This window comes from Haliotis rufescens, unplaced genomic scaffold (assembly GCF_023055435.1).
Source record: "Haliotis rufescens isolate VD_foot unplaced genomic scaffold, xgHalRufe1.0.p SCAF_7, whole genome shotgun sequence".
NCBI classification, from domain to species: Eukaryota; Metazoa; Mollusca; class Gastropoda; order Lepetellida; family Haliotidae; genus Haliotis; species Haliotis rufescens.
In genome coordinates, this window is record NW_025964361.1 from 16,287,393 (window position 1) to 16,311,182 (window position 23,790).

General features: G+C 37.5%; 3 protein-coding genes and 1 long non-coding RNA gene across 4 annotated transcripts; 3 read left to right on the plus strand and 1 right to left on the minus strand.

Annotated features, from left to right (window-relative positions):
- Nucleotides 1-5,653: 5,653 nt before the first annotated feature.
- LOC124123801 (THAP domain-containing protein 1-like) lies at nt 5,654-7,872 on the plus strand. Its single transcript, XM_048387737.1, has 3 exons — nt 5,654-6,526; nt 6,999-7,171; nt 7,663-7,872. The coding sequence occupies exons 1-3, from the start codon at nt 6,163-6,165 to the stop codon at nt 7,870-7,872; spliced, it is 747 nt and encodes a 248-aa protein (XP_048243694.1). The 5' UTR covers nt 5,654-6,162.
- Nucleotides 7,873-8,041: 169 nt separating this feature from the next.
- Nucleotides 8,042-9,161, plus strand: LOC124123796. The gene is made up of 2 exons (XM_046486977.2): nt 8,042-8,537; nt 8,848-9,161. The coding sequence occupies exons 1-2, from the start codon at nt 8,042-8,044 to the stop codon at nt 9,159-9,161; spliced, it is 810 nt and encodes a 269-aa protein (XP_046342933.2).
- Nucleotides 9,162-11,878: 2,717 nt separating this feature from the next.
- On the minus strand, nt 11,879-12,537 carry LOC125376253. Its single transcript, XR_007219115.1, has 3 exons — nt 12,477-12,537; nt 12,115-12,221; nt 11,879-11,951 (listed from the first exon to the last, which is right to left on the minus strand). It is a non-coding gene; the product is annotated as an uncharacterized LOC125376253 (long non-coding RNA).
- Nucleotides 12,538-16,355: 3,818 nt separating this feature from the next.
- LOC124123797 (double homeobox protein 4C-like) lies at nt 16,356-16,934 on the plus strand. Its single transcript, XM_046486979.1, has 2 exons — nt 16,356-16,448; nt 16,593-16,934. Exons 1-2 carry the CDS (start codon nt 16,356-16,358, stop codon nt 16,932-16,934), a joined length of 435 nt encoding a protein of 144 aa, XP_046342935.1.
- The last annotated feature ends 6,856 nt before the right edge of the window (nt 16,935-23,790 follow it).

Here is a 23,790-nt window from a genome sequence, read left to right on the forward strand (position 1 = left end):
ATAATTGTGAAAAATCTCAAAGTACTAAAAAATTAAGTGTGACACTTCAAACGTGCCAAGTGACTATATGCAATCAGGTAGACAGACTGAGCTGCTGAATGACGTCATCGACAAGTTGGATTCCATTAAGCAGGAACAGGGTGATATTGACGAGGCATATAGTGAGTTACAGACTGCCTGTTATCAGAAATGCACCAAACACTTCCCACACGTACTATTGTCATTAACAACGGTAAAAGTAATAAGAAGAGACGAACTCGAAAAGAATGGTGGCACGACAACGTGACTGTACTTTGGAATGACATGGTATCAGCAGAGAGGAATTGGACTAAAAGTCAGGGACAACGTAAACAGCATCTTAAAAGTGTATATGTATATAAGCGTAATTTGTTTGACAGAACTGTTCAACGGACTAAACGCCAACATACTAATGCTGTTCTGCAGGAGCTAGAAAATCTGTGTGATACGACTCCGGAGAACTCTGGAAGAAAATCGGCGTTGAACAGGAGAGAAAAAAGAAATTCCCAATGGAGGTGTTACTACAGGATGGGACTGTGAGTAATGATACGAACAGGGTGCTTGAAGAATGGAGACGATCGTACTGTGAACTTCTCAATAATCACTCGACTGAAAACCCAGTGCCTGTTTCTAATATTAACGAAGACGAACACGATGAGCTAAATGCGCCCATCTCCTTGGATGAAGTAAAATTAACCATCAGCAAATCGTAAAATGGTAAATCACCTGGTCCAGATGAGATCCCAACTGAAGTGCTCAGAAGTAATAATTGTGTACTTTTCCTCCATAAACTTTTAAATAGGTGTTTTAAAACTGGAATCCTACCATCTAGCTGGAGTAAAGGAATTATCTCCCCTGTTCCCAAATCAGGGGGTGACCCGAGAGACCCACAGGCTTATCGAGGCATCACTCTCACTAGTTGTGTGTGTAAACTTTACTGTGGTATTCTCAATCGAAGATTGACGAAACATGTGGAAGACAGTGATCTACTACATAATTCACAAAATGGATTTAGAAAAGGCCGGTCAACTGTAGAACACGTATCTAGTCTTACATCCATAATAGAAACCCGTAAATCCCAACGAAAATCAACGTACACTGCCTTCATTGACTTCCGTAAAGCTTATGATAGCCTTGACAGACCTGTTAGTTACCATTAGTAATTTGTCAATTGGGGTGAATGTCGATGATAACAATATCCGTATTTTAGCCTATGCTGATGATGTCGTCCTTTAAACCGAGAATGAAAATGATTTAAATGTAATGTTAAATGTTTTACATATGTGGTGTGAAAGTAACAAGATGACCGTCAATGTTTCAAAGTCAAAGGTCATACACTTTCGACCTCCATCTACAGCTACGTGTACATGTATCTTTAAGTGTGGTGATGATGTCATGGAAATTGTGGAGAGTTATAATTATCTTGGTTTGCTACTTACTGAGAATTTAGATTATAAACGTCTGGCTAAAGCTGCAGCTGCGTCTGCTGGTAGAGCTCTTGGTTTGCTTATTATGAACTTTAAACTTCTTGGTGGAATGAATTATCATACTTTTACAAATTGTGTGTGTTTATTCAAATAAAAAAGGCCACTGGCCCACATTACATACATTGTCAATATTAAAACAAAATAGATAGTTACAATATACATGAGAGGATTAAAACAATATATATACATAACAACAAGCAATTATTGATGAAGTGTAGGATACAGTTTAAAAGCGAAAAATATGTATTTACTTAAATTTAACAGTGTTTGGGGGCATTTGGAATTGATTAGCTTTACAAATGTTGTAACAGAAGGATGTTTATAATAAATAGGTTGAATATAAGATTCACGGAGTTGAGAGAAGGCTTTGAAGACAAGTAAAAAATGATATTCGTTTTCAATTACATCTATTCCATAGTTGCCTGTAATGTCTGCTTGCCATTGTTGAATATCTACGTCGATGATACGTTGTTTTATTTCTGATAAGATTACTGATTTATTTATATATATTGTTTATTCACAAAAAGTGTTAGGCCGTAGGCCTATTACACAGACCTTTTTTACAGAGAGAGGGAGAAAAAAGAATTACCACTATTTTACATGTATATCCATATCCATACGCATTCATACACATACACATGCATATATACAAATAAATATTAAGACTGTATGCAATGAACGAAGTCGAAAAGCTTTGTAAACGTAGACTGCTAGATTTCGTATGATTTTAAAGTTAGTGGGTGACATAAGAGCATTAAATTTATTTTTAGAAGGGGTTGTAAAATATTTAGGAGGAATATATTCAGCTCTATTCATCACTATAAGCATTGCATATTAGCACCAAATGATATTTGTCCTCAATAAAATTCTGGTTACAAATCAAACACAGTCTCTGTTCTCTAATTTCCTTAATATATCGACCGCTCTCAATTCGCAGCCGATGGGAGGAGCATCTCAACTGAGCAAGTGCAGCTCTGAATTTTGAAACATTTACTTCACTGATATAGCTTTCTAAGCCAAAAGAAATTTTGTAAAGAGAGTAACTTTGGGATTTAGTGCTAGATGAAACCGCTGCATGCCAATCTTGCTCAGATGAGGCTTTTAAACGGTTTACAAATTCTGAAATAAGACTTCTACTTTTATTACTAAATTGCATCTCCCCTATGTAGCCAAAACCAAACGAATAGAGAATGTGTTTGACTTTAGAGACCCAGTTGATCTTACCATTATAAACATCAAGTACTAATAATCTATAACATTTCTTAACTAATCTATTTTCAGGCAAATGTAAAATTCTGAACTAATAAGTAACTATACGCTTATAAGCACATATGTACATAGGATACCTTCCGCATTCCCCCCTAACCACATGATTTGATGAAGATTGTTTAACCCCAAGAAAGCGTTTACATGCTAGTACCATGATTTGCTCTAATTCCTTGTAAGTATCTACAACCCAAATCTCGGCACCGTATAAAAGAAATGGAGATATTTTAGAATACATTTTTTAGAAAAACAAGTCATAAGGAAGAGGTTAAAGCATTTTTAGAGATTTAATGACACCAAATAGGACCTTTTTAGCTTGTAAAGCAGCACTGTTAACATGCAAAGACCAGGAGAGAGTTTTTGAAAGAACGGTACCGAGATATTTATAAGAACTTACACACTGAAGTTTTTGACCCTCGTAATACCACTTTTCATATTTTGATAAAATACCCCCATTTTTAAATACCACTACCTTTATCCAAGTTGACTGTTAGATGATAGTTACTACAAAAACTTTCGAGAGCTTTTATGCGTTTTTGAAGGCCATACACAGTATCAGCAATAAATGCAACATCAAACAACAATAGAAAAATCTGTGCAGTGTCAGTGTGTAGCTGTACACCTGGAGTGCATGTTGATTCTATATACAAAGCTAGGTCGTTTATAAAAATAGAAAATAAAAATGGACTCATTACGCAGCCTTGCCGAAGTCCTAGAGGGCAATCAAAACATTCTGTGAAACAATTTCTGATCTTAACACAGCTTTTAACACAGGAATAGATGGATTCTAATGCATTTAACATTTTTGGGGACACACCTCTGGATTTAAGAACTAGCCATAGTTTAGATCTATTTACAAAATCGAAAGCCTTTTTAAAGTCAACAAAAAGAACATATAATTTACCACGCTTCTTAAACAGATAATGCTTGATTACAGACTGCAGAATAAATATATTATCAATAGTACTATAACCTTTCCTAAAACCAGCTTGAGAGTCACAAATTTTATCATACGCATCAGACCAGAACGTAAGTCTTGAATTAAGTACAGATACATTAAAGTTTACAAAAAGTGCTGAGCAAGGAGATACCACGGTAGTTATTGGGGTTTGAGTAATCTCCCTTCTTATGCAGAGGTATGATAACACCAGTACACCACGACTCGGGAAACGAACCATTTTTAAATAAAATGTTAAACAAGGTTGTTAGGTACATGTATGGTACTATTAAATCACTTGATGCTTTGAAAAATTCAGAAATTTCCTGGCGACTTACAGTTTTTTAATTGATTGATAGCTTATCTGAATCATCCAAGTTACTAATCATGAAAGCATTTATCACTGGAAATAAAGATGAACTAACAATCAAATAATCTACAACACTTTGCCCATTTCTTGAAACACATGTAAAATCACAGAGGGCATCACCCTGAAATCTACCATTGGCTATATGCAAAGAGTGTGATATACATATATTCAAAAGACGTCTACCAAAGTTATTGACCTCTAAGTCTCTGTTGTTTCTCTTGGTGTGTAAATCGTCACTATCATACCACTCACCACCTGGAAGATAGTCGGCACTGTCATCAATAATACAATCATCACTGATACCTGTTCTAGAGTTGAAGTCACCTGTAAGTATAATGTCAGCATCATAACACGTTTTAATATCATGAAGACATTCATCTAATGTATCTAAACTCTCAATATCTTTTCCTACATACTACTGTGAGTATTCTGGTGAAACATATAGCACTCCTATTACTACATCTCTGGTATAGCCAAAGACTTTCTTGTCAAACAGTAAGTAGACAGCATCTTGAATATTTGACAGTATTCTTGTACAACACAAACGCTTATCAACATACACACCAACTCCTCCATGCTTCAGCCTGTCTCTGCATGTAGCAAATAGTTGATGTGTGTCTGAGAGAAATGTACTGTAGTCATGTACAGAATACAACCATGTCTCACATAATCCTACCACTGAGTGTTGTGACAGTATATGTTCCAATAGTTTATCCTGTAGATGGCGTTTACGAGATTGGCAGTTCTATGTGAAGATAGAGAATATATCTTTAGCAGATGAAGCATCAGTATCAGTTTCAGTCTCTGGGTAGTCTTTTAGTGACTATCTAAACTCAGTCAATGTACTGGTTTTGTGGTTAAAGTCATATGACTTCCCATCGATAACCAGCTTATCAAACCGCAGGTAAGCTTCTTTTCCATCATTCCTGGCTTTTATCATGTGAGGAATCAAATTCTTCCTTTTTTTCTCTTACCACATAACTGTAATCCTCACTGATTTTCACAGGACTCTTTCTAAGTTTTTCCACAAGTCTTTCCCCTTGTGAGCTTGACAACTATAGGTCTAGGCTTCCCTCCATCTCTCTTCTTCCCAACTCTGTGGGCTCTCTCTATCCCCACCCCTTCATCACTTTCTGCTTCATCCATGTCTAGCTTATCCACCAGAACCTTTCTCACAGCGGTCTCACAATCTGCCCAGGTCCCTCTTTCATTCCCATCCTTCTCAGGAATCCCGTACACCACAATATTCTCTCTCCTTGATCTATTCTCTAGATCATCAGTTTTTCTCCCTAAGTCATTAGTCTTCGTTTCGAGACTTGAAGTAAGTCTTTATCTCCGCCTGAAGTGAATTAACTATTTCACTGAGTTCTTTTACTGTATATTTAACACTACCTGCTGGGGTTTCAGGACCTGGGTTCGTCTCAACGTCCCCACACACAGTCACAGTCAACATGGCTATCACGAAAAGCGTGGCCACTGACAACGACACACACAATGTGTTAATTCTGAACTTTACGCTTGGTTTTCGTCTCGAAAAAGTTCCTATATTTACTCTCCAGGTGATGATATCTACCCTCATACCTGCTTTGCTTTGTTGCTTTGTGTACTTTTCAAAGAAAAATCAACCCTACTTGTTTACTTCGTGTCAATAGCAAAGGGGCGTCACTCTGTTTTTCAAAGTTGTATAACACAATGGTGTGGTCTACCCTAGATTATGGGTCATGTATATGGGGTGTGTATGAGTTTTCATGTGTAAATGCGGTACAAAATAGAGCTATGCGCTTCTTTTTAGGTTTACGTAAATTTGCACCAAATAATGCTGTAATTGGTGATATGGGCTGGACACCAACATTTATTATGCAATGGTGGAGTGTTGTCAGATTTCATAGACGTTTGTGTAATATAGACCCTGATCGGATAACATCAAAAATATTTGTATGGGGCTATGACAAAGTTATAACTAATTTTTCTTTTTTTTCTTTTTCTGTTTTTTTTTCTCTTTTATATTTTAAATGTACCATTATGTAATTAGTGTCTCGTAGGCCAACTGGCCGGGTGCTTTTTTTAAAAAATGTTTTTTGTATATGTCTATAGATGAGTTGCAGATCTGCAATGACTCAGCTTTAACCATAGTAACCCACGCGCAGAACAGGAACTTCCGAGCATGCGTACTTCGCTCTGCGGCAAAAACACACGGAAGTGCCCTACGTTTTTTCCGCCACAAATCAACGTCACTCCAGCAATTCTATTGTATCATTTCTCCGTACCAAATGCCTGCCAGTTGCTGCGCTATCGGCTGCAGTAATCGTGGGGGTGGGGAAAATCACCATAAATTCTTTCGAATTCCGAAAGAGGAAGATGTTCGTAAGAAATGGATTTTTGCCATTCGCCGCAAAGACTGGACACCAACCGAATATTCCCGCATTTGCAACGAGCATTTTCAGAAAGGTATGGCAATATATATATTTTTTATCTTTTGACTTGATGGTACATTCTTTTCATCATCTAAAAGGTAGATATTTTCATAAAATGAAGGTCTTGTCACAAAATTTATTTTGTCATGACCTAGATCATATGACACATTGGCGTTCAAACTGACGGGAAGGGAAGTAACTCCAAAGTTGGTATCTCATAAACATCTTTGCTAGCTGGGCCCGTGGCTACGGTAGAGTGTTAGGAACTGAAGAACATTATGTATAATTGTAGTTAACTTATGTTTGTTATGACGCAGCTTTAATTACATTTAATCAATTCTTTTATTAACACTAACAACAATGACCTACTGTTTTTGGTTGCCTAATAGATCAAGGTTGGATAATCTAAATGGATTTTTATATTGATCTACCTGGTATTTTAGAATTAATTGTACGTTTGTCTTAAGACTTTCTTATAAATTGTGCATTTTCTTTTACTTGCAAAGGTCGTCCCTCAAAGGATCCAAATGATGCGGACTATGTGCCAAGTCTGTTTTCCTTCAAAACAGAGAATGCTGCTACCACAAAACAGAGAATAAACAGGCAGAACCGTTTGAAAGAGAGGCAAGAGAACGTTCAGCGCAGTGTAGCTGCATCAGCTCTTCTGTCTATTGCTAGTGTAAGTTCTCACTGATGTATTACTTTCATGGAATACCATATGCCTTTTAGTTTAGTGTAAGTAAAATTATACTTTACATACTAGAGTAATCTTCCAGGGTAGGGCCTTGTGCTTTTAGCTCCTAAATTTGAAAAAAACAACACATTTTCAAATATAATGGGACATTTTAACATTGTGCTGTACGGGCCAGTGTGGTTGTACCTCTGGTTATTTGACATTTTCACATAAGGGCCCATGTCAGAAAATTCCTAGAGTGAACCCTGATCTTCTCACAGTTACTTGTTTTCTTGAACATGTTGAAGATAATTTTGTACTGTTTAAATTAAAAATACACATATTATGTTCAAAAAATACAATTGTAAATTATGTTGTTTTTGTCAACAAATATTTGATTGTAAAAGACAGTATGTGTATCACAAAAGAGTTTGATAATATGCATAATTACAAAGCATGTCTGTGCTAAGTTGTAAAGACTTATATTGTTTCTGCAGATTGATGATGATAACAGCCCTGTCAGTGTGAGTGTCCAGACTGATCCAATGATGACAGCTCGATCTTGCTATCCTGCATCATCGCAGACTAACATACAGAACCGCGAGATGGAAGACCTGCTTTCCTGGAAAGAATATGCCTTGCATCTTGAGATGACCAACCGTGTCCAGGAGAAGTACATCAGCACATTGGAAAAGCAAGCAAGTTGACCTCACACAGACCCTAGTTCAGTCCTTACAAGTTGACATATGTAAATTGAAGAAAACTGTATCAGAGCTTAAAGTGGAAAAAACCAGAGTATGCTGCATGAAGAACATTAAAAAAACTAATGACAAACAGTTGTCATTTTATACAGGTCTACAGAATGTTAGTGTATTTATGGACATTTGCAGCGAGACTTCTCATCATGTCAATAGGAAGAAGAACAAGCTTTCTGATGAGGATGAACTCCTCCTAACTCTGATGAAATTGAGGAAGAATTTATGCATGCAGGACTTGGCATACAGGTTTGGTATATCTAAGTCATCGGCTACGAGGATCTTTCACGCATGGCTTGATGTACTGTACATCCACCTTGGAAGACTAGTGATGTGGCCTGATACTATTGAAATGCACCTACCCAAGTGTTTCCGCAACAAGATTTTCAGAAGAGTAAGATGCATCATTGACTGTACAGAAATCTTCATAGAGAGAGCCAGTAACAACAAAGCCAGATCCCAGACTTACTCAAGGTACAAGCAGCACAACACAGTGAAGTTCCTTATTGGTATCAGTCCATCAGGAGCCATCATCTTTCTGTCCCCTGTATGGGGTGGACGAGCCAGTGACAAGATTATAACTCTTACAAGTGGCATCATTGACAAGTTTGTGCCAGGTACACATGAAACAATGGTATTTGTAAAATAATTTGTATATATGCTTTATTTCCTGATATAGTTTTATTCGCGAGGAAATTGATATTTTATCAATGAAGCGTTGAATCAGGGTTGCATATAGATAGTTTTAGCTAGAGACATTTTTACTGAGATTTCATAAAATAATTAGTGCAAATGTTCCAAGGAATCTTAAATATATTTTGATTACATTCTTGGCATAGTACATTTTGAAAATATGATGTGTATTTGTGCATGTATAAATGTAGGCAGTAATTATTATATAACTAGAAGTGGTATACATTTCTACAGGTGATGTTCTGGCTGACAGGGGCTTTTTCATCGACACTGAATTAGCAACTCAAGGGGCACAGCTTATGGTACCAGCGTACTCAAAAGGCAAGAACCAGCTGTCAAGACAAGAAGTTGAAACATCCAGAGTATATTCCAATGTGCGGATACATGTAGAGCGAGTGATTAACCGTTTGAAAGACTGGGGTGTGATGAAAGGTCCTCTCCCTATCACTCTTGTCAAGAAAGCGAACACTTCAGCAGAGACCACTGTTGGAAAGATGGTTCAAGTATGCGCAGCTCTTGTGAACCTGTGTCCTCCAATACTAGAATAGTGGTCTACATAGTATACATGTATATAACCTAAGTATTGGTTATGAAGTTGTGCTGAGTAGTAGATCAATTTCAGTTGACATGATAAACTTAATTGATCCTAGTACTACTGCTATGTTCTATATCCTTGTTCTGCTAAGTTAATTTTGAACAAGTAGATGTTAAACTACCGGTACATAGTAAACACTTTTTGATACAAAAAAAGGAACTGTTGATGTTATCAACATTTATTAATGTACAGATATATTCAGCTTTTTCTCTTAATATTTCATTTATCATGACAGGTGAATTATATACAAATTGAAGCACATGTAACACGTGTGGCGTCTCCTTGGGCAAGTGTCTTTGTTTGAAATGTGCCTCTCTTCACCTAGCAGTGAATGGTTACCCGGTAGGATGAGATGACAACGTGGTTGTTAACAAGACTCAATCACAAAAATTAAAAACGCAAAAATAAGTATAAATAATACATACATACTTTTTTAATTGCAACACGTCATCAAACGTTGAAATCTTCAACCAACACCACAAGTTCCTCTATAAGTTAAAAACACAAATGAATGCAGAATTGTCACACAATACATCACAAATGACAGTGTCAACAGACAAATTAGTGTCACTGTTACCTCACAGAAATCAATTATCATTTATCAACACATCAACTCGCAAAAATATCTCGTCGCAGTATTGTCTTTGGTGTGGTATTCGGAATATTTTAACGGCGAAGAATAAAGCTGTTTACAGTACTCCCCAGGGAGCTTAGAATGATTCTTGAGTGCACATTGACCCAGTGACCAGGGTAATAGCGCTTTGAGCATGCCCCTGAGTGGGCTGGAAACATGTGCAATATAAATAGCATATTATTATAATTATTATATATCACATATAAACAAACTAAGAAATGAGGTGTTTATATTTGCTGCATATCACTCTTTCCACACAAGTGCTACAACTTAAGTGCTTCCAAACATAATTATTGATGTGTGATGTGTAACAATAAGTTCATGAACAACTGAACATGATGTAGGCAAATGGGAAAAAAATTAATTGATGGACTTTGAGATTTAATTTAGTGTACTTTGGCTTTGTAGGGTACTATAAATGGACAGTAACATTAAAAATGCATTTATGTACATTTGTTTGTTTGTTGTTTAACTCTGCAATCAGTAATATTTTAGCTATATGACAGCTGTCTGTAAATAATTGAGTCTGGACCAGACAATCCAGTGATTGACACCATGAGCATCGATCCACACAATTGGGATATGATAACACAGTTCGAACAAATCAGCGGGCCTGACCACCCGATCCCGTTTGTAGCCTCTTACCACAAGCATTGATGTACATACATTGCATTGTATTATTCATACTTTATGCAGCGACGCCTTTGTCTGGATACTGGGTGAGCATGGTTCATCTTATGGTCATGTGCTCTAGTCAGTAGTTCAGGTAAAACAATTCTCAAAAAGTAGAAATCTAATTTCACTTTCAGTGAGTTCCAAAATGTAGTGTTTTTTATGACACGTTCAATATGGATACCCTTTCTGGACCAGACAACAAAGTCACAATAATTCATATCACAGACATGTAACTGGTCTTGCACCTGATAATAATAATTGTGGCTAGTTTGAAGCGAGTTTATACAAACAGGATCATATTTTACATGAGGTTTTAGATAGAACTGATTATCACAAATTTCACAAGGATGCTGGTCTCTGTATTTAAAGAGACACTTAACCTCCACAAGACATTTCAACTCTGCCTCAGTCAAATGTTTATATTTCTCATCAAATAAAAGTGATAGTGGAGAAGGAAGTTGGGCATGTTCTTCTTGGGACCAGTCAGTAATAACAGGGTTAGTAATAGTAAATATGGCTGCGGAGGGTACACTTTTTCTCAACTTTACTAAAAGACTAGAACTATCTGCAAATTTAACTGGTTGTCTCTGGGCCAGAGGTGGTGCTAAGTGCACCTTCTTGACTTTTGAGAAGTTTATGTCTGCCACCATAGCTTGTTCAACCTGAAAGAAATATTCACATACAGTTGCTGAAAGGAATTTCACATTTAAGTTAAAAAATCACATTACATAGTTTTAAAATACTGACATGTTTTCAAACTTGTCTGTCTTGAGGAAAAATACAAATCAGCCTGATATTTAAACCACCAACACACACTTGCAAATATTCTAAATTATGTTATATAAGGCTTAAAAAAATAAAAGAATTGGCTCTCAGGCAATGGTTTTTGAAAATATAGTGCGGGTGGGCGGTGTCTTTTTTGTTTGTTTTTTGTACAAACTAGTATATGACCAATAAACAGTTGTGTAATCAATAAAACAATTGTGTACAATCAACCTGGGAAAGGGGCCTCCCTACATAATTGTATTCCTTGATGAGTAAAATACTGGAATACAGTTGGATTTCTTAAATAAAAAATTTGAAATAAACACGAAACATACAGCGAACTTTATGAAAATGCGGGCGGTGCCTGAGAACCAACACTATTATTTTTATTAGACTAAGTCAGTAATGTAATTCAACAATGAAATAGTTCTCAACCTCCATTACCAATTTGTTTAAAACGTTACAAAGGAATATGGGGCATACTGTGGTTTAAAATCAACACCAATATATTGTTCTTTCAATTTTCATATTTTGCATGTTACCTTCTTTGTGAATGTCTGATTCCAGGAACAGGGCATGGACGTACAGGAAACTGTGTTGTACTCAAATCGTACACAGGCCTCCACTTTAAATAGGATACCAGCAACATGTGAACAGACTTCACCCAATCTGAATTTGAACAAACATTTAACTAAACTTTGAACAATTAATTTACAATTTTTTTCTGAAATATATGAATTGAGTACAATGGGATTTATTTACCACAACAGATGATCATATTTGAAAGAAAACCTATTTACAGAAATATTTATTAAATAAATAAATCTAATACCCTGCCATGCATGTACAGTGTGCACACTCCACCCTGCCGCTCTTATCCAGACCAACCCATGCTTCATGGGGCTTCTCTGTCACAGCTTGGGATCTGTGAACCTTGGCCTGAAAAATCAATCAACATTTAAAAAATTATATGTTGCTGTCACAGACATTCATGCGATTGGTTGATTATAATATTTGATATTCAGTGGTTTCTAAATAAGATCTTATTTTTGTTTACACACAGACTATGGATTAAGAGTACACTGACCATGGAAAACACATACTATGGCGCCGCATAGAATTATATGCCACGACCGTAAAGATAGGCCTAATATAAAGCATGTTCAGATAAAAATATTAACATTGATGACTTACCTTAATTATGCACTTGGTCTGTGAAGAGTTGTACCTGATGAGACACGTATGAACCCATCCACTTTCAAACCAAGTATAGGCCTCTAGTGAACGAAAACATCGCAAACTCTTTCTGGTAAAAGGACCAGGCGAATCTATTAGATACGTGTACAGTACGCCATACTGCAAGTTTGGCCACTGGGAAACGTCGTCAATCCAGTACTTATTAATGATATATGGTTCCCAATCTAGCGAAAATCCAAGTAAATTAAGTTTTTCTTCGTAACGAAGCTTGTCTACTGCACAAAGATGTTTGTAGTAGGTACTCATGATAAATATGTAAACACGGAACGTAAATACGGCAGCGCGAAGTTTGACAGCTCTGACCTTGACAGCGCGGTTCACTTCCGTGGTCTTTTGCCGCACGCACGATGCGCATGCGCGACCGGAGACAGAACAGCAAGTCTGCTGCAACTCATCTGTATATTTAGTAATGCAACATGTGACACTCTAATAAAACAATTTTCTTCTCTGTCTTCTTCTTTTTTTCTTCTATAACAAAGCACTTTTTAATAAAAGAAATTGGGTTTTTAGAGTAATAAAAAAGCTATCCGATCTTGGCCTAAATCATTTTGCTAAAATCGCCAATAATTATTGTGCCAAATATGTAGTTGCATCTGTCAAGAGTAAAAAGTAGGATATATTTCGTACAAAGTGGAGTGAGGATGTGTGTCAGCCACAAAGTGTAAATGGTATAGGAGGAAACAAATTAAGAATGTATTGTAATTTTAAGTATCTTCCAAACTGTGAGTTTTATGTAAGTAATTTTATGCCTCGTTCGTATAGACGAGCAATTGCTAATTTTTGAAGTGGAACAGCCCCTGTAAGGATTGAGACGGGACGATACGATTGCACAGTTTTAAATGAGAGATATTGTTTTTCATGTCAGAATATTTTAGAAGATAAATGCCATGTTTTACTTAAATGTCTTTTATACAATGTTGAGAGGTCCCAGTTACTTGATCTATGTTTTAACACTTGTCCAAATTTTGATATTTTACCTGATATTGAAAAGTTATGTTTTATACTGTCCAGCCATGATGTTTGCTATGTTGCGGCCAAAACCTGCTTTTATATTTTAAAGAAAAGAAAAGAAATTTTATCGTTAAACACGTTGCTTATATACTTTTTTAATATATATCTGTATATATGTGTAAATAGTATATATAGCCTCTCATAACTCTATGTGGAGTGGCTTAAATTTTAATAAGATGCTGTATTTTATAATGTACATTTATGAGGTGAGACTTAAATAAAAATCTGTCTGTCTGATATATTGCAGCAGTATCGACAATATTTTTGAAGGCTCGAAGAGGTTTAAAGGATGCACAAGGCAAACCGTGTATTGCTCCGAAGAAAGAACTGAATAACTGCAAAGTAAATCGTGTTTCACATCGAACGATGAAATATATGTATTGTATTGTCGATAGAAAAGAATATGAAAGCGTGTCTTTTAGACTTGGTGGCCGCCACAGTGGTCTAACGGTAAACGTCCGCCCGGAGAGCAGAAGGTCCACGTTCGATCCCTGTCCGCGTCATTCCAAAAAGCTTCAAAAGATGGTACTTCTTGTTAACCTTCCTGGTGCTCGGCATAAAGGTGCTTAAACAAGGACTGCTACGCTCGGAATCTGTAGACATGTGTTGTTGTTACTTACTTTGGAGATTTAACGTGCGCTTTCCGACTGATGCGTATTTCCGACACGGGCCCGGCCAGGCCATTTAATGTGTTTCCGAAAGGGGCGAAAGTGGTCTGTGCAACCCAAGAGGGGGCTTAAGGGGTTGCTTATATAGAATTTTGGAATTTTGAGACTTGGAATAGATGCCGATGGGATTGGGGAGGAGAACTAAGGGAGCTGGGTATGGTGGATGTTTGTTTGTTTATGTGATTTTGATTTGGTAGGTAATTGTGTTTTTAGATGCGTTTTATTAGTTCCGTTTTTATTAAGAATACGCCTAAGGCCTTGAAGTTTTCTAGTTTATTTTGTGGGTTTAGTATTGCTTCTAGAGTGAGAGCCTTGTTTAGATTGAGGGCGGTTTGTAATGCGGTTCGATGTGTTAGGTAGTGTGTGCAGTGGATGAGTGCGTGTTCTGGGGTTTCTAGTTGTTTGCAGTGTGGGCAGTCACCTGAAGTATGTTTTTTTCTTTTCTTTTAGGTGGTTATTTAGGTTGGTGTGTCCTGTTTGGAGTTTAGTGATTACTCTGTCGATTTTTTTTGATGGATGGAGAATTTTTGGTTTGGTTAGTGGTTTGCTGAGCACTTTTTTGATTTGGCTATTTGAGTTTAGATATAGGTTATGCCATTTTTGGTGATTTTTTGCTTGTTTACGCTTTTAATTTCTGATTTTGAGATGGGTAAGTTTAAGCTTATTTCTGGGATTTTGAGGGATAGTTTAGCTGCTTTATCGGCGTTTTCATTACCGTATATTCCTACGTGGGCGGATATCCACAAGAAGGTTATTTGTTTGCCTGCCATAGTTAGGTCGTTGGAGCTTTTAAGTATTTGATTTATTAATTTAGGTCGGTGTTTGGTATTTTTGTTTTGGAGGGCTTGCAGTCCACTTAGGGAGTCGGTAAGTATTAGGATTTTTTTTGTGGTTTTCGGATTCTTGATTATGGAGGGCTGAGGCCATGCCCATTAGTTCTGCCGTGAATATCGATTGGTTGTTTGGGAGTCGGAAGGATTGTGTGGTTTTAGTTGGTTGTGTGGTATGGACTCCGAAACCTTTGTGTTTGGAGGTCGGATCTGAGGATCCGTCCGTGTAAATGTGACACCAATTTGGCCAATTTTCGTGTATGTATGCTAGTGTGGTAGTTTTAGCTATGTTTGGGTCGGTTTGTTTATTTATTTGTTGTTGTTTATCCAATGCGATCTTTATCTATTCCTGTGACGTAGGTAAAATTGATATTTACACTCGTGACAATGCCACTTAAGGTGATAAGCAGTGTGTTTGTATACATACAATCTTCCGTTATCAAAGAGTCATATATTTTACTATTTTTTATTGGACATATTAAAATGAAAACAGAAGAGAGATTGCAATATTCATGCTGAACAAGTAAAACGCAAGTAATACCTTCAGCGTTAATCCACGTTGAGAATGGTTTCGTTGACTGTCGACAATTGACAATAACCACATATGTGAGCGTTGTTTCAGTTGATGGGCATGTACTTGTTAATCTCTTCATCAACAAAGAAGCTCACAGATTACAGACAAATAACATCTATCACAGGAATTAAAGAAGACGCTATTCTACGAATTCGTACTTATCACGGCTTCCTCATTTAAACTAATCTCAAAAGCAAACCGACAACAAGCCTATTTGTACGCGCGCGTTCGTCATATTCAACCGGTAACGTTTAATCTCTTTGAAGACGAGAATCTTTCTTAATCGCCTGTAAGCCAAACTTCAAATGATCTGATTGACTGGACTCAATCAACACCGGTCGACTCGAGCAGAATATAAAAGATGTGAGTGTATCTCACGACTCAACATCACTCGTTCCTCCAGCGTTCCCGTTATCAAAGATGGCTAAAGCATACTCCGACCACTCGATCAGAACGATTCTTGGTTTGCAGAAAGGTGAGTATTCACGGATAGTAAATTGAGTAAAATAGTCCTCAGTTCATTGATTATTCATCACGTTCAATTCATTGCATCACTTGATATTAGTTATAAATCGTAAAACATATGGGTACAACAAACTGATGTAACTTAATCCTAATGCATTTCTATTATATACCTATTCATTCAGAGTTACTACCACGATCCAGTTCTGCAAGATGCCGGACGGTCCCAGAAAGACGACGAACTTTGTACAGCCAACTTGCGCTTGATAAGATGGAGGCGATCTTTGAAAAGAATCCATACCCAGACCTAGACATCCGAGAGATTCTTTCACAAGAGTTCGGTGTCCCCGAGTCGAACATACAGGTGCGTACGGATGCTTTAATTTGTACTTGTTTAGACCAAATAAGGAGAGAACATGCATAACTCAATTCAGTTTATTTACACTGAAGAAGATTTTGTTGTTTTAACACTGAATAAAGCTAACGTTCATTGCTTTGATATCTCTAGGTGTGGTTCCAGAATCGTCGTACTCGCCGGGGACGTACCAAGTCGCGACGTGGACCCTATACCACCAAGCAGACGATCAGTAAACATCCATACACCCATGTCATCCAGCCTCTCTCCTTCCCCAACACCCTACCCTGGTTCCACGCTCCGTCCGCCATGCTGCCGAGTCTGATACCCCGGTGTTCCCCATCAGCTGACTACTGGATCCCGTCCCGCACCAGTGACCACCACCCGAACGGACAGCAACAAGACAAACTGAGAGAACTGTTGATAGGAGAGTTAAGGACATACGAGAGCACAGCATCTGATGACGATCCCCACCAAACATCAGATATTTGTTGACCTCACGAGTTATATTAGGACCAGCGTCTTGATAGTGCTATCCGTCGCAGAGAGAGCCCTTTTTTTATGTTAGTGCTACAAACTCAATGCTCAAAGAAGCGTTTTATGGTGCAGTTGCGGAATTTAATAGGACCTCTACTCCCGAGAAAGATGTCTGTGTTTTGCTTGATAAGCTGATTTAAGGGGGCGCAGCTCATAAAGGTTATTAAATCCTTGAATAAAGTGCCGTCATTCCATGCATATCCATATCGTTTGTTGTGATGTCCACATTGAGTAACTGTCGTCTCTTGGTTGACCATCAAGTGATCACACTATACCTACCTGATGAAGACGCCATTGTCTAATAAACTTACTGTCGTATTACATATGCTGCGATGGCTGGACTCGTTTGGGTATTTACTGTTCAACTGAGTTTCATACGAGTTTCAACTACCCTCGACACACACTTGTAATCACAAGTCAAGGATACAGTTATCTCGCATCAATAAATATTAATACGTTTTACTATCCCACGATTAGCAAATAGAGTGAGTTTAAAAATATAGTCACATCGGCAGTATTTCAGCCATATCGTGACTTTCAAAAGTTATACATAATAAATACTCGAATGTCTGTCAACAATGGACGGTACAATAAATAGACTTATCACAGATTGATGGAAAACTAGCATGGAACCATTAAAATACATCACTTAAATAATAATACATTATGAAAACAGGCTATAGATCGCCAGCAGCCAAACTTAGGCCACCATACTATGGTCCGTGGGGGACTTACGATACTTCTGCTACCTTCACATAGACATAGACATAGTTTATTCCATAACTAACCACTCAAAGTGGTACTAGGACATGCATGCAAGAAAGTCATTTTATTACAGAGGATATTCGCATGATTATAAGTATGAGAATATACACTAAATGTTTTTAAGTATACAGGAGACAAATGTGCTGACAAAACACTGAGACTATAGGAGTAGTAAATATATAGTTGATGAAGTTTATGATAATTGGGATTGACATAATAGTACTTACAGTACTAATATATAATATTGATATAGCGCTGACGATCAGTTTCTGAATGTGTACACTCAAACAAGTAATGAAACTCGTCACCGACAGAGGTATTACAACGTGGACAGATCCTATCAACGTAGGGTAAAATACATCACTTTACATAATAATACATTGTAAAAAGCGGGCTATAGATCGCCAGCAGCCAAACAATACCATACAAGGGACCGTGGGAACTTACGATGCTTCTGCTACCTTTACGGTTCCCCAGCAGGATTGACACCATCCCTTCAGCTGCTGGTGATGGTACGCAATTTAGCCAGCTTTGTGGTAAATTCGTTGATTTGTGTCTGATTTCTTTTGCTTCGTTAATGAAAGATCTACCTGTGACTTTACCGGTTGCCACGGAGGAGATGACGGGATTTGGGTAGGAGATATTCGTATTCCAAAGAATGGAATAAGTGATTTTTTTACAGGTCCTCACAAAGAGGATTAAAAGCGCACTCGTAAGCTGGATTAGATTGATTTGTGATGTATTGTAATCGTTTTTTGAGGCGTTGTTTGAGGGATCGCTCATCAGCCACCACGTACAGACTATTAATGGGTGAAGTTCTGGAAACACCAATGCAAAGCCTCAGTCCTTGATGATGAATTATATCCAATAATGTTAAATTACTTTCACAGGCTCCACCATAAACCATAATCGTTTTTTGAGGCGTTGTTTGAGGGATCGCTCATCAGCCTCCACGTACAGACTATTAATGGGTGAAGTTCTGGAAACACCAATGCAAAGCCTCAGTCCTTGATGATGAATTATATCCAATAATGTTAAATTACTTTCACAGGCTCCACCATAAACGATGGTGCCATAATCACGTTTAGAGCGAATCAGTGTTCTGTATAGTTGAAGGTTGGTTTTCTGACCTCCTACCCACTTGGCATTGGAGACATCTTTAATAAATCAAGCGCCTTCAGACATATATTCTTTAAGTTCTTAATGTGGAATACATTCAAATGAGGATAAAAAAGTATACCTAAAACATTGGTTTTGTTAAAAAATAATAGCTCTTGCTCAATTATCAAATATTGACAATCTCCTCACATCATTGTTAATAATTACTTTTTGGGTTACATACATTTCAATACTATCACAGTTAAATATTAAGAATTGTATGATTCATTCTGTATCTGAATTGGTCAGGCACTGTGGATAATGCCTGATCCGGGTGTGACAAAGAGATTTTGCCTTTGTTTTTACAAATTCTGTGTATCTTGAAATATGTTTTATGCGTTATGATATTGGTAATCACTTTAAACTCTTTCTTTTTAAAGAATATATTATTCAAAAAGAAATTATATAATTTCCTATAGAAAGGGCCAACAAGCTTAGTTTTATACCAGGTGGAGGTTTTTAACCATGAACCATTTAGCGTTTGTTTGTTAAATCACAATAATCTGACTTTGACAAGGCATCAATTAAATAAAAGGTTGGAATAATTATTAATTACTTGATGAGATTAAAATTTATATCATTACTTGACCATGTTTCTCTGAGTTCATAAACATCTTGCTATCATGTCCAGTAAATTAATTAAGATGACTTAAAATCGTTTTTAACAGTTGTATTATTTCATTTTAAATGAAGATCAGTAAGCTTCCACTACCAGTGAATAACTTTTGTTGTAAACAATTCTAAACCAATAGTTTTCTTATATTAACTTATAAGATATTTTTATTTCAATCTGTCAAAATATTTCAGTAATTCACTTCCTTCTCACGGTGTTTTCATCTTCTTTCTAACCTTGAAGGGATGATCCATTTCACAAGAATAGTATCAGGTAATTTATTACTGCATGGACCCTGTCTCATCATAGAAATGCTAAAATATTCAAAGCATGGGTTAATGGGAATGAAATTGAAAGATTTTGCGGAACGAAAACCATTGCCAATGATGATATCTCTATGTTTAAAGAATTATTACTGCTAGAGTAATTTGCAATATTATATTCGAGTAATTTGCAATATTAATAGATATAGGCTTACTGCGAATTTTGTGATTCAACTTAAATCATATCTAAAAATTCGTAACAAAATGAATAATATCTAAGAGAGAGGACGGCAATTTCCACCAGATTGTACTTCAATGTAAATAATGGTAGATTTCGATCTGCACTAACCGAAATAAGATCACTGTCTAATTTGTTTATCTGCTAACTAAGTGACCGATGTTGCCATGATACATAATTCAAACATGATTTTAAGCAGCATCCTCGTTTATAACATGCGTAAAATCTTAACTTGCTACGTGTTGTCATTTACTCGTATTGAATTTGCAAATCTATAGTTCGGAAATTCGTGCAAATTCTCACCTTCGAGCAGACGTAGGTCCCGTGGAAGATGGTGGCGAAATTTAACTGATGGTGAGGCCTACCGCACACCTTGATCAGCCTCACACATTCCCCCATGGTTAACGTATGTGGGGAATTGCAGACGACTTTGGAACACATTCTTCAGCTATGTTGTTTAGTTCATCAGAAAAGCATTGTCAGGAACGTCAGTAAAGCGACCAGGTTTTAGTTGGGCTCTACAGAGAATGTCACATCGAGGCCAGTCAGCTTTAGAAAAGTTCCATCGAGATGACGGAGGAACATCAGATGGGGAAATGGGGTTTAGAATGGTTGGAAAGTGGTGACATGCACAGAGGACGTCGTGGACTGACCACTCAAATTCATTCAGCAGGTTGGAATCGGTAATAGACAAATCAAGAGAAGAGTATGTGCCTGTACCAGGATGTAAATATGTTTTTGAATTATCATTAAAAAGGCCTGGAGTATTGTTGGAAATAAAATCTTCTAGGATCTTGCCTTTACCGTTTGTATGATCACTACTCCAAAGTGGATTATATCCGTTCATATCCTTTCATACATGGCTTAGGAAGCTGGTCAAAGAGAGCTTGAAGATCGGTTCGCTGAAAAGATGGAGGAATGTAACAAGAGGGATACCTATACCTAGGAATGTGGTGATTCGTACTGCGATAGCTTGTTGAGGGGTATTGAGAGGCGCAGGACTATGAATAACACCCTGCCTCACCAAGATTGAAGAACCCCGAGTTGTCTTAGGTGAAAAGAAATGATACGAACCATATTGTCTTATGTTGAGTTGATCTGTATTTTTTAAGTATGCTTCCTCTAAACAAAAGGCTGATGGCTTCAAATCGTGTGTCAATAGCTGCGAATCAATAAAATTGTTCTTTAGTCCACTGTATTATAGGTTAAGACCAGTTCATGGTGGTTCTACTGGGGATCTTGACCAGAAGAGAGGTCTTCTCCCATAGCCTGTTTGTGATGGAGTGACCTCCATCGCCAAAAGTTCTGGTTTTGAACCTGAACAGACGTGGACTGAGAAGAAGGCACCTCCAAGCGTTGGAGGGTTCTGGCCGTTTTATTCCAGTTTCTTTTTTCGTTAAATGCAAATCCCCTTGAATTGGTGATTGTTCTAGTTATACTGTTTCATTTCAAAGGCTGTGATCGATGATTGTACAACCTCCGTCTGTGAAGCTGATGTTGCTTTGTAGTATCATTTGAAGTTGTTTGAGCTGGTTGCTGATCACTAACCCAAGAGATGGATGTTCGGCATCCTGTGATACTGTGGCAACTTTGACAACGCGCCTGGCAGTTATTGCTGCTGATTAGATTCCGTTGAGGTATTTGGAGATTGTGACAGAACTAATTTTTTAAACATCATGAAAAGAGATATTGTGTTAAATTTTTAATATTTTATTGAAGAACAAATTCTGGACAAATTTTAGCTGAGATCAAATGGTTCCCCTTGCAATGTGCACATTTGATGGCATCTGTGCATTTAGTACTCTCATGCGATCGACTGCAGCAGACACAGACTGTACTGAGAATGTAGATCTTGGCACCATGTCCAGAATGCTGACATTTGTAACACCAGAGTGGGTTTGGTACATAAACCTGCACTCTGATATCCAAATACCCAGCTTTGATAGATTTAGTAATGTGGATAAAGGGAAAAAGTAAAGTGATAAGTGTTGGTCCTGATGACGTTGTGTTCTTGTTTTTTTATGAAACGCTTGACAGCTGTTGCCGACACCTTGTGTTTTCAGTTCAGTCACAATCTCATCTTCACTCATGTCCAATGTCCTCTGTGCAGAGACAGCAACCTATACATTTGTAAATTGGCTGAGTGATAACAAGTTTAGAGATTGCTGTCTCCGTACACACTCCACAACTATGGAGCAATCACGGAGGCGGGTGACATTGTTCACCTTACCACAACAGTCATTGATGGCCTTTGAAATTGTAAACGGGTTTTATTTCATAGGTTGATGATCGGATGCCTCGATTACAATGAATCGAGCCCAAGAATCCAAATGGAGATCTGTTTCTTCATCAGATGAGCTAGCACCTAAATGTTTTCTTCTTGAACCGGTGTTTTTGTGACATAATGAAAGAAGGTGGTTCTGCAGCCCTGCTCCCCACCCACCATCAAGTGGCAACAAGGACGGTGTCTTTTTGCATTGGGTCAAAGTAGTGTGTTGGTCAAAGGAACATTGTTCCTGGAACCTGAGCAATCAACTACTGGACTCCCTTCCTCCACCGACAAAGGAGCGCAACACACGACAAACGGGTTTCCCAATTTTGTCGCCTTTTACGACAATCAATGGGGTTCTGAGGACATTCTACCCCGGATCCCCGAGGGGTCGCGTTAAGATTGTTTGGTTGGTTTGTTGTTGAACGCCGCACTCAGCAATATTCCAGCTATATGACGGCGGTCTCTAAATAATCGAATCTGAACCAGACAAAAAAGTGATTGATATCATGAGCATCGATCCACGCAATTGGGATCGATGACATGTATCAACCAAGTCAGCGAGCCTGAGCACCCGATCCCGTTAGTCGCCTTTTACGACAAGCATAGTCGCCTTTTACGGCAAGCATGGGTTGCTGAAGACCTATTCTAACCCGGAATCTTCACGGGTCGGTCGCACAAAGAGAGAGGATACTGTTTAGCACATACTTTCAGCACTGTATTGAAGTTATATATGACAGTATAAAGGTTCAGAGCATCTCTATATAACGATATAATATATCAAACGATATCTATGCGTTAAGAGTGCATTTTGACAGCCCGGGCCAAGTCGGACCCAACACTTCTGATAGAGATTTTCTTAAGAAAATACAGTAAAAGTGCTAGATTTTAAGGGACTAGTTTTCTTTATATGCGATATACTGTGACATTATAAAGTGGTATATAGGTCGATATAATACTAGTCTATAGGTGTAAACACATTTGATGATACATTTGTGTGTTTAAAGTTGATTTTGACAGCCCGGGCACTGTCGGACCCAACACAGACAAAACACTTTTGATAGAGACATGTTGAGAATGTAGAGGGAAAAGGGCTTCATTTTGAGCACCTTGTTTTCTTTAAATACGATGTACTGTGACATTATAAAGTGGTATATAGGTAGATATAATACTAGTCAAAAGATGTAAACACTTTTGATGGTACATCTGTGTGTTTAAAGTTGATTTGGACAGCCCGGGCCAAGTCGGACCGAGCACAAGCCAAACACTTCTGATAGAGATTTTCTTAAGAAAATACAGTAAAAGTGTTTGACTTTAACGGTTAAGTTTTCTTTAAATGCGATACACTATGTCATTATAAAGTGGTATAAAGGTCGATATAACACTGATTTATAGATGTTAACACATTTGAAGATACATCTGTGTGTTTAAAGTTGATTTGGACAGCCCGGACCAAGTCGGACCCAACACAAGCCAAACACTTCTGATAGAGACTGTGTTGAGAATGT